The 12,445-nt window shown below is 36.9% G+C and overlaps 1 protein-coding gene across 18 annotated transcripts in view; it reads right to left on the bottom strand.

The window, feature by feature from the left end:
* SMYD3 (SET and MYND domain containing 3) overlaps positions 1-12,445 on the bottom strand; it is a 770,143-nt gene that overhangs the window by 149,815 nt on the left and 607,883 nt on the right. For all 18 annotated transcript variants that reach the window (XM_054446960.2, XM_054446950.2, XM_063666134.1 and 15 more), the window contains one exon: positions 9,573-9,683. In XM_054446960.2, coding sequence (XP_054302935.1) covers positions 9,573-9,683 — 111 coding nt within the window. The remainder of the gene's footprint in view (positions 1-9,572; positions 9,684-12,445) is intronic.

Genomic DNA, 12,445 nt, shown 5'->3' with positions numbered 1-12,445 from the left:
TATTAAGGAGAATCTCCAGGACACTGGGCTAGGCAAAGATATTTTGAGCAATACCCTATAAACACAGGCAACCAAAGAAAACATGCACAAATGGGATCACATCAAGTTAAAAAGCTTCTGCACAGCAGAGGAAACAATCAGCAAAACGAAGAGACAACCCACAGAATGGGAGAAAATATTTGCAAGCTACCCATCTGACAAGGGGTTAATCGCCAGAATATATAAAGAGCTCAAACAAATCTATAGAAAAAACAAATCTAATAATCTGATCAAAAGACAGACAAAAGATTTGAATAGACATTGCTCAAAAGAAGACATACACATGGCATACAGACATATGAAAAGGTGTTCAACATCACTGTCAGAGAAATGCAAATCAAAACCACAATGAGGTATCATCTCACCCCAGTTAAAATGGCTTATAACAAAGACAAGCAATAACAAATGCTGGTGAGGATGTGGAGAAAAGGGAACCCTCGGCACACTGTTGATGGGAATGTAAATTAATACAACCACTATGGAGAACAGTTTGGAGGTTCCTCAAGAAACTAAAAATAGAACTACCATAGGATCCAACAATCCTACTGCTGGGTATATACCCAAAACAAAGGAAATCAGCTTATCGAAGAGGTACCTGCACTCCTATGTTTGTTGCAGCACTGTTCACAATAGCTAAGATTTGGAAGCAAACTAAATGTCCATCAACAGATCAATGGGTAAAGAAAATGTGGTACATATACACAATGGAGTACTATTCAGCCAGAAAAAAATGAGATCCAGTCATTCGTAACAACATGGATGGAAATGAAGGTTATTACATTAAGTGAAATACCAGTCTCAGAAAGACAAACATATGTTCTTACTTATTTGTGGTATCTAAAAAAAAAAAAATCACACGTTCTTATTTATTTACTTACTTATTTATTACTAAAAAATCACATGTTCTTACTTATTTGTGGTGTCCAAAAATCAAACCAATTGAACTCATGGACAGAGAGAGTAGAAGGAGGCTTCCCAGAGGCTGCAAATCGTAGGTGGTTTACAGGGGAGGTGAGGATGGTTAATGGGTACAACAGAAATAGAAAGAATGGGTAAGACCTACTATTTGATAGCACAATAGGGTGACTATAGTCAATGATAACCTAGTTGTATGTTTTAAGATAATTTAAAAAATGTAATCGGATTGTTTGTAACTCAAAGGATAAATGCTTGAGGGGATGGATACCATATTTTCCTTAACATGCTTATTTCACATTGCATCCTTGTATCAAAACATCTCGTGTACTCCATAAATATATGCCCCTACCATGTACCCACAAAATGTTTTTAAAATTAAATAATTTAAAGTCAGAGAAAACCTATTTAATGAAATAACAGCCAAAACCAAAGGAATTCATCACCAGTAGACTAGCTCTAAAAAAAGTTCTTAGGAGAGTCCTATATCCAGCAGCAAAAGGACAATATTTGCCATCATGAAAACACACAAAAGTAGAGAACTCACTGATAGAACAGAAACACAAATGGGAAAAAGAAGGGAATCAAATGTTATCACTACAGAAAACCACCAAACTGTAAAGGCAAACAATACAAGAGGAAGAGGAGAACAAAGGATTTACAAAACAATCAGAAAACAATTTTTAAAATGTCAGGACTAAGTCCTCTTATATAAATAACCATAAATGTAAATGGTTTAAATTCCCCCAATTAAAAGATTGGCTGGATGGGTAGGAACAACAACAACAAAAAGAATCCAACTATATGCTGCCTACAAAAAAACTCACTTCAATTGTAAAGACAGATTAAAAGTGAAGGGATGGCCAGACATGGTGGCTCACACCTGTAATCCCAGCACTTTGGGAGGCCAAGGCGGGCAGATCACGAGGTCAGGAGATCGAGACCATCCTGGCCAATATGATGAAACCCTGTCTCTACTAAAAATATAAAAATCAGCTGGGCATGGTGGCACGTGCCTGTAATCCCAGCTACTCAGGAAGCTAAGGCCGGAGAATCCCTTGACCCAGGGAGTCAGAGGTTGAGGTGAGCTGAGATCGCGCCACTGCACTCCAGCGTGGTGACAGAGTGAGACTCCATCTCAAAAAAAAAAAAAAAAAAAAGAAGTGAAGGGATGAAAAACAATACTCCATGCAAACAGAAGCCAAAGCTGAGCAGGAGTAGCTGTAGTGTATCACACAAAATAGACATTAAGTCAAAAAACAAAGAGAGACACAAAAGGTCATTATATAATGATAAAAAGACCAATTCAGCGAGAGGATATAACCATTGTAAACATATATGCACCCAAACTGGAGCACCCAGATATACAAGGCAAATATTATTAGGGCTAGAGAGAGAGACCCCAACACAGTAATAGTTGGGGACTTCAGCAGTGGACAGATCATCTAGACAGAAAATCTACAGAAAGATATCACACTTAATCTGCGCCAAAGAGAACCCAGCAGATGTTTACAGAACATACATCCAACAGCTGTAGAATATACTTTCACCTCATCAGTAAATGGAACACTCTCGAAGATAAATGATACATTAGTCCTCTAAACAAGGCTCAACAAATTTTTAGAAATTGAAATCATATCAGGTGTCTTTTCAGACTACAATGAAATAAAACTAGAAATCAGTAAAAGAAACTTTGGCTGTACAAATACATGAAAAGTAAACATGCTGCTGAATGACTACTGGGTCAATAAAGAAATTAAGAAGAAGATCAAAAACTTTCTTTGAACAAATGAAAATGGAAATACAACATATCAAAATGTATGGATTACAGCAAAAGTAGTGTTAAAATGGAAGTTTACAGCAATAAACACCTACATCAAAGAGGTAGGAAGATTTCAAGTTAAAAAGTCTAACAATGTATCTCAAGGAAGTAGAAAAACAAGAATAAACCAAAATCCAAATTAGTAGAAAGGTAAGAAATAAAGATCCAAACAGATCTAAACAAAATAGAGATTAAAGAACAATACAATACAAAATATCAATGAAACAAAAAGTTGGTTTTTTGAAAAGATAAACAAAATAAATGACTTGCTAGACTAACCAAGAAATAAAGAGAGAAGACTCAAATAAGTAAAATCAGTGAGGAAAAAGGGGACATTATACCAGATCCCCCAGAAATTCAAAGCATGATTAGAGACTGTTAGAACTACTGTATGCCAATAAATTGGAAAACCTAGAAGAAATGGATAAATTCCCAGTGACACACAAACTACCAAGATTAAACCGTGAAGAAAACAGAAAACGTGATCAGAACAATAGCAAGTAACAAGATAGAAACACTAATAAAGTCTCCCATCAAAGAAAAGCCTAGGACCTGGTGGCTTCACTGCTGAATTCTACCAAACATTTAAAAAAGAATGAATACCAATTCTACTCACACTATTCCAAAAAAATTAGGAGGAGGAAATGCTTCCAAACTCATTATATAAAACCAGCATTACCCTGATACTAAAACTAGACAAAGACACAACAACAAAAAACTAAAGGCCAATATCACTGATTAGCATAGGTGAACTTTTTTTTCAACAAAATACTGGCAAACCAAATTCAACATTAAAAAGATCATTCATCATAATCAAGTGGGATTCATCTCAGGGAAGGAAGCATGGTTGAACATATGTAAATCAATAAAGGTGATATATCACATTAACAGAATCAATGACAAAACCATATGACCATTTCAATAGATGCTGAAAAAAACTTCCAATAAAATTCAATATGCCTTCATGATAAAAAAAATCTTAACAAACTGGGTATGAGGGAAACATACTTCAGAAAATAAGGGCCATATATGACAAACCCCAAGGTAGCATCACACTTAATTGGGAAAAACTGAAAGCCCTTCCTTTACCACGTGGAACAAGACAAAGATGTCTACTTTCACCACTTTTACTCAACACAGTACTAGAATTCCTAGCCAGAGCAATTAGACAGAGAAAAAATTAAAGGGCATTCAAATTAGAAAGGAAGAATTCAAGTTAGCCTTGTTCACAGACAACATGATCTTACACCTAGAACCAAAAGACTCCAACAAAAACTGTTAAACTGATAAATTCAGTCAAGTCACAGGACACAAAATCAACATACAAAAATCAGTAGCACTTCTATATGCCAACAGCAAACATCTGAAAATAAATAAAGAAAGAAATCCCATTTGCAACAGCTACAATAAAATAGCATAAACACCTAGGACTAAACTTAATAAAAGTGAGATCTCTACAATAAAACTATAAAGCACTGATAAAAGAAATCGAAGAGAACATAATAAATTGGAAAGATAGCCCATGTGGATTGGAAGAATACTGTTAAAATGACTGTACTATCCAAAGCACTCTACATTTTCAGTGTAATCCATATCAAAATATCAATGACATTCTGCACATGAAAAGAAAAAGGCAATCCTGAAATTTGTGTGGAACAACAAAAGCAATCCTGAACAAAAGGAACAAAGCTGGAGGCATCACACTACCTGACTTGAAAATGCTCTACAAAATTACAAAAAGCAAAATAAGCATGGTACTAGCATAAAAATGGACACATGGACCAATGGAACACATGAAAGAACGTAGAAACAAATCCACACATTTAGTCAATGGAGTTTCAAAAAAGTCATCAAGAACATACATTGAGAAACGAAAATCTAGATAGCCCATATGCAAAAGAATAAAACTAGACCCCTATCTCTCCCCATATACAAAAGTCATATCAACACAGCTTAAATATTTGAATATAAGACCTAAAACCATGAAACTACTATAAGAAAACATTGGGTAAACACTTCAGACACTGAGCTGGGCAACTATTTATTGAGCAAGACCTCAAAAGCACAGGCAACCAAAGCAAATATAGAAACATGAGATCAAATCAAGCTATAAAGTTTCTGCACAGCAAAGAAAATAATCAATGAAGAAACAACCTATAGAATTGAAAAAAAAATTTGCAAAGTATTCATTAGACAAGAGATTAATAACCACAATATATATAGGAACTCAAACTCAATTGCAAAAAACAACCCAATTAAGAACAGGCAAAAGTATGCTGAATTCACACAAATGGCCAACAGCTATATAAAAAAAATGTTCAGTAACATTAATGGTCAGGGAAATGCAAATTAAAACTGCAATGAGCTATCATCTCCCCAGTTAAAATGGCTACTATGAAAAAGTAAGAAAATAACAAATGCTGGCAAGGATGTGGAGAAAGGGGAAGGCTCACACATTGTTGATGGAATGTAAATTGGTACAACCACTATGGAGAACAGTAAGAAGGTTCCTCAAGAAACTAAAAACACAATTACCATATAACCATACAATCCCAGCGTAGGATATAGATCCAAAAGAAAGGAAATCAGAGTATCAAAGAGATAGCTGCACTCCCATGTTTATTGCTGCACTATTCAAAATAGCCAAGGCATGGGTCAACCTAAGTGTCCATCAGTAAGTAAAAAAAAAAAATTATATATATATATATATTCAGGTATATGTATGTGTGTATATATATATATTGCATTTATATATATACACTAATGTATAATATATATACACTAATATATTATATATCCACTAATATATATAATATATATATATACACACACACACAACTGAATATTTTTCCTCTATAAAAAGTAATAAAATCCTGTCATTTGCAGCAACATGAATGGAACTTAAAGACATTACATTATGTGAAATATGCCAGGCACAGAAAGACGTATCTCATGTTCTCACTCATACATGGGAACTAAAAAGAAGCTGATTTCATAGAGATAGTGAATACAATAGTGGTTTTGAGGCTAGAAAGAGTAGTAGGTAGAGGGATGAAGAGGGGTTGGTTAATGCATACAAGATTACAGCTCAATAGGAGGAGTAAGATCTAGCGTTCAGCTGCACAATAGGGCAACTATAGTTAACAATAGTTTACTGTACATTTCAAAATAGCTAGAAGAGAAATTTAGAATGTTCCCAACATAAATAAATTTTTGAGAAGATGAATCTCCCAGTTACCCAGATTTGATCATTACACACTGTATGCTGGTATCAAAATACCACATATACCACACAAATATGTACAACTATCATATATCAATAAAAATGTTTAAAAAGCAATAAAGAGCATTTAACTTGGAAGAAATCACATTGTCCTCCCTTGGCAGACAACATGACCTTATATGTGGAGAAACTAAAAGACTCCACCAAAATACTCTTAGAACTGATAAATTCAGTAAAGCTGCAAGATACAAAATCAACATGCAAAAATCAGCAGTGTTTCTATACACCAATAATGAACTACCTGAAACAGAAATCAAAAAAGTAATTCCATTTACAATAGCTACCCACCCCCCCAAAAACGACACCTAGGAGTAAATTTTCCCAAGGAGGTGAAAGACCTCTGCAATGAGAACTATAAAACATTGATAAAAGAAACTGAAGAGGACACAAATGGAAAGGCACACCATGCTGATTAATTGGAAGAATTAATACTGTTAAATGATGATACTATCCAAAGCAATCTACAGATTCAATGCAATCCCTATTAAAATACCAATGATATTCTGCAAGAAATAGAACAAATGGTCCTAAAATTAATATGAAAACACAAAAGACCCCAAATAGCAAGGCAATACTGAGCAAAAAGAACAAAGCTGGAGGCATCACACTACCTAACTCCAAAATATCCTACCAGGTTATACTAACAAAAAAAACATGGAATTGGTATAAAAACAGACACATTAAATCCACACATTTATAGGCAACTGATTGTCAACAAAGGCACCAAGAACACACAGTGGGGAAAGGACACCTCTTCAATTATTTGTCATCAGAATAGTGGATATCCATGTGCAGAAGAATGAAACTAAACCCTTATCTGTCACCACACAGAAAAATCAACCAAAATTAATTAACTACTGTGAGCCCGGAAACTATAATACTAAAAGACAACGGGAACACTTTTACACTGTTGGTGGGACTGTAAATTAGTTCAACCATTGTGGAAGACAGTGTGGCAATTCCTCAGGGATCTAGAACTAGAAATACCATTTGACCCAGCCATCCCATTACTGGGTATATACCCAAAGGATTGTAAGTCATGCTGCTATAAAGACACATGCACATGTATGTTTATTGCGGCACTACTCACAATAGCAAAGACTTGGAACCAACCCAAATGTCCATCAATGATAGACTGCATTAAGAAAATGTGGCACATATACACCATGGAATACTATGCAGCCATAAAAAAGGATGAGTTCATGTCCTTTGTAGGGACATGGATGAATCTGGAAACCATCATTCTCAGCAAACTATCACAAGGACAAAAAACCAAACACCGCATGTTCTCACTCATAGGTGGGAATTGAACAATGAGAACACTTGGACACAGGAAGGGGGACATCACACACTGGGGCCTGTTGTGGGGTAGGGGGAGGGGGGAGGGATAGCATTAGGAGATATACCTAATGTAAATGATGAGTTATTGGGTGCAGCACACCAACATGGCACATGTATACGTATGTAACAAACCTGCACGTTGTGCACATGTACCCTAGAACTTAAAGTATAATTAAAAAAAAAAAAAAAAAGAAAACATAGGGGAAACACTTCAGAACATTGGTCTAGGCAAAGATTTTATGGCTAAGACCACAAAAGCGCAGGCAACAAAAACAAAAATAGACAAATGAGACTGTATTAAACCAAAATGCCTCTGCAGAGCAAAGAAAACACTCAACAAAGTGAAGAGACAACCTATAAAATGGCAGAAAATATTTGCAAATTATGCATTCAAAAAGGAACTAATATCCAGAATATACAAGGAACTCAAACAACTCAACAGCAAAAATATCACAAATATTCCAATTCAAAAGAGGGCAAAGGATCTAAATAGACATTTATCTTAACACATATACAAAAGGCCAGTAAAAATGCTTATCAGCAACCATCAGGAAAATGCAAATCAAAACCAAAATGAGGTGTCATCTCACCCCAATTAGAATGACTATTATCAAAAGGACAAAAAAAAATAACAAATACTGGCAAGGATGTGGAGAAAACGTACTCTCATACTAGGCTGGTGCAAAAGTAATTGTGGTTTTTGCCATTAAAAGTAATAGCTACCCACTCCCAAAAAAAGACACCTAGGAATAAATTTAACCGAGGAGGTGAAAGGCCTCTACAATAAGGCCACTGCCATTACTTTTAATGGCAAAAACTGCAATTACTTTTGCACCCACCTAATGGTACAGCCATTATGGAAAACAGCGTGAGGGGTTCTCAAAAAACTAAAAATAGAACTACCATACAATCTAGCAATTACAGTACTGGGTATTTATCCAAAAGATAGAAAATCAGTATATCAAAGGGATACCTGCAGCCCCATGTTTATTACTGCAGCGCTATTCACAAAAACTAAGATATGAAATCAACCTATGTGTCCATCAATGGAAAAATGGATAAAGAAAATGTGGCATATATAAACAATGGAATATTATTCAGCCATGAAAATGATATTCTGTCATTCATGGCAACGTGGATGGGCCTAGAGGACACTATGTTAAGCAAATAAGTCAGGCACAGAAAGATAAAATACTACATGTTCTCACTCATATGTGGGAACAAAAAAAAAATTGATCTCATGGAAGTAGAGAGCAGAACTGTCGGTACTAGAGGCTAAGAAGGTGGGGACAGGTTGGTTAATGAACACAAACTTAGGAGGAATGAATCTGCTCATCTGCAGCACTGTAGGGGGATATGGTTCACTTTAATTTATTGTATAGTCTCAAAACGCTAAAAGATTTTGAATGTTCACAACACAAAGAAATGATAAATATATGAGGTGACAGATATGCTAATTACCTTGATTTGATACTACACATAGTATACACATAATTAAGTATCACTCTGTATCCCACAAATATGTGCAATTATTATGTGTCAACTAAAAACAAAAGGAAAAAACTACAGGGATAAAAAACAGATCAGCGGTTATCAAGGGTTGGGGTAAGGGTGGTAGGGTTGACTATAAAGGGACATAAGGGCACTTTTTTGGGAAATGAAATCATTCTGTATCTTGATTTTGATGGCAGTTTCATGACTGCGTTTGTTGAAATCATAGAACTGTCTCACTAAGTAGGGTAAATTTTTTGCATGTAAATTGTACCTCAACAAACCTGATTTTATTTTAAAAAACATTTTTAAAGAAATAAACTAGGTAAAACTTGGTATGTTGTTTACTGAGCAATAACTTGTCAATCATAATGTAATTCAACCCACTCACTACGTATGTTCTACTAGCACTCAGGCCTTCACCCATCCTTTTAACTAAATGTTTTAATGCCTACATTCCCACTTGAATCAACTCCATAGATCCTTACCTTTGGTTAAATCTCAGCTTGGTGGGTGACAAAAGTTCCAGGAAACAAAATATATGCAGTTCGATGAGTTATCTTCTTTATCTGTTTCCTACCATGTACTGAGGTTTTGGGTTTATGAAATCAAGGCAGAGTTCTCTGAAGATCATTGAGATTTTGCCGTGGAGGTATTTCAATCTGGTTCCATACTACATACCTTGTCCTGGGTTTGGCAACGGAAACAGTCACATTCAAAGCAGTACTGGTCCCTCAGCTGCTTCCGGCGCTCCTCACTGGTCATCAGCATATCCAGGTAGCAGATGGTGAGCTGTGCAGGCCAGAGAGAGGGAATCACTGAAACATCTGCTGTGCTCATTTCTTTAACAAATGGTTATTATTATTATTGCTAATTATTGGAGTGAAACTTGTTTTTATTATAAACCAAAAATATAAGAGAGAAGGTACCACTTATAGTTTCTCTACCCAAATAATCACATGTAAATTTTTAATCAATTTCCTTTCAGTCTTTGTTATGTGGTAAGTATATATGTATCATATATTTAAAGAATATGGCTTATGATCTCTACCCACTTTTGTATCTTACTTTTTTTCACTACAGTAAAATATCAAAAGCTGTTGTATGTTTGGTATTACTAAGGTTTGCTAATAAATTCTATAACCATTAGCAATCAGAGAAGCCAAATTAATCCTGGCAACCAAAAGGGTGGCAGATGATACAGCCAGATTGCTCTTAAATTCTAACCAATTCTATAGCTGCCTCATGGAATTTAAGGTCATCCAAATTTAGTATCTTTGAAATGAGAAAACAGTTCTCTTATTTGTATCTAGGTTTAAAAAAAAAAAGGGGGTAGAATAATTTCCAAATAGGGGAGAGTTTAACTTGAGAGTACCACCACTGATGGAAGCATTTAAACTGACTGCCTTACACCCTTTCAGAGTAATATTCCCTGCCTTGGATGGTGAAGGGTTATAAATAAGAGGATATATTTAAAGGACTCCTCGGACAAACTCTAACGCTGAGTCCCATTAAGTCACCGGTCTTTAGGTAACATCATAATGCTTAAGCATTTTGCACTTGATTAGATCTCTTATGAAAGTCTAATCCCAAATCCAGAAAACAGAATGCTTGATCTTCCCCTCAACCTGTTCCATCTCGGCTGGAGCATTCCCACTCTCAGTTGACAGTAACTCATCTTTTGTCTTATCCAAGTTGAAGCCTCAGAGTCATCCTTGACTTCACTCTTTCCTTTACACTTACCATCCAATCCACCAGGAAATTCTGCGGGCTCTACCTTAAAAATTACCCAGAATCAACCACTTTTTACCTTTTCCAGTGCTACCATTCTGGTCTAAGCCATCATTACCTCTCACCTGTAAAATGTAATAGTCTCACAACTGGTCTCCCTGATTCTTTCTCTAGGCCCCCTGCACTCCACCCCCTAGCCAGAGTGATTCACTTAAAATATGTCAGATGACATGTTCTGTTTGAAACATCACAACAGCTCCCAACTTTGCTTGAGTAAACGCCAGGTCCTTCTAACTCCCCAAGTGCAATTCAAAGTATGGTCCCTGCATTGGTGCCAGTGCACACTGTGGGTTACCAGTCCATGACTAAATGAGTCAAGAAACAAAGTAACTATTTAGAAATGTTTTTTACTAATTTGGTAAGGGTAATTTTACGTGACTCTAATAATAAAACACTGGGCTTTAAAAAAAAAAAAGGGTCTCACTCTGCCACCAAGGCTGGTGTACAGTAGCATGATCACAACTCACTGCAGCCTCAACCTCCCGGGCTCGGGTGATCCTCCCACCTCAGCTTCCCAGGTAGCTGGGGCTACAGGCATGTACCACCACACTGGTTAATTTTCTGTATTTTTTGTAGAGATGGAGTTTCGCCATGTTACCCAGGCTGGTCTTGAACTCCTGGGCTCGAGCAATCCTTCCTCCTTGACCTCCCATGGAATTACAGGTGTAAGCCACTGCACCCAGCTCTTCATTTTTCTAATAACTTATTTTCACTAGATTTTATAAAAATACTGGTCTGCAATAGATTATGAAAGAAAAGAAAAACTGGTCATTCGTCATAGGTAGAGAAGCAATGGCTTCACATAATCCCACCTGTTCCCTCTCATTTCCCAGTTTCCCTCGTTGCTGCTGCTCCACCAGGCTGGCCTCCTGTCTGACTCCACACACACTCCTACCTCAAGGCCCGTGCACTGGCTGTTCCCTCTGCCCTTCCACCCCATCTACTATGACAACCTCCCTCATCGCCTTTGAGTTTCAGTCAAATCCCACTTTCTCATTCAGGTCTAACCTCAATGCCCTATTAAAAGTAACAACCCAATTCCCTTCCCTGCTCTAGTTTTTCTTCTCCTCTATCATATATCAGCTTGTACCACACTGTAGAAATAACTTCTTTGCTTTTAAAAGTAGAAAGTAATCATGGGGGTATGTGTGGTGGGGGAAGAAGTGAAGACTTTGAGAGAGCAAGGAGGCAAGATTATGCACTGAAGGAGATGCAAAAACTCCCTAGAGCAGAAAACTCCATGTGGTTTTTCTTATACTTAAAAGAAAGCATCTCATGTCTACAAAGCATGATCTTACTTGTTTGAAATCATAGTAGGGCAAAGGCGGCCACCCTCTTTGGCAGAAAACGAAGCTTTGGGAAGGACTCTCTCAAGCTGTAGGGGTGATAGTGGATGGCTGGGCTGGCCAGCCAGATCTGTCATATCCACCATGGCCGTCACCATGACCAAGGGGACAGGAGTCACAGCCTGATCTGCCTGGCTGGCTCTCCATGTATTCTTCACATTAGGCAACCATAACATGCTGCTCCACATACCGAAACAAGAGTATCTGCCCTTAAGAGATACAGACGATGACGTTACTGAGTATCTACTGTTTGTGGCGAGGCAGCGTAGCACAGTAAAAACTGGCAAAGGTCTTGGGTTCAGGTAACACTGAAGACTGCACCCAGATCTCTTGATAAGTCTGATGCTCTTTTTACTTTTCCATGGCTGCTTCTCATACTTGGCAGGGAGAGAGGGCTGTAGGAGAAGCTGGCGTCTC

Source organism: Pongo pygmaeus, chromosome 1 (genome assembly GCF_028885625.2).
Source record: "Pongo pygmaeus isolate AG05252 chromosome 1, NHGRI_mPonPyg2-v2.0_pri, whole genome shotgun sequence".
NCBI lineage: Eukaryota > Metazoa > Chordata > Mammalia > Primates > Hominidae > Pongo > Pongo pygmaeus.
This window is presented reverse-complemented; position numbering and strand designations above follow the sequence as displayed.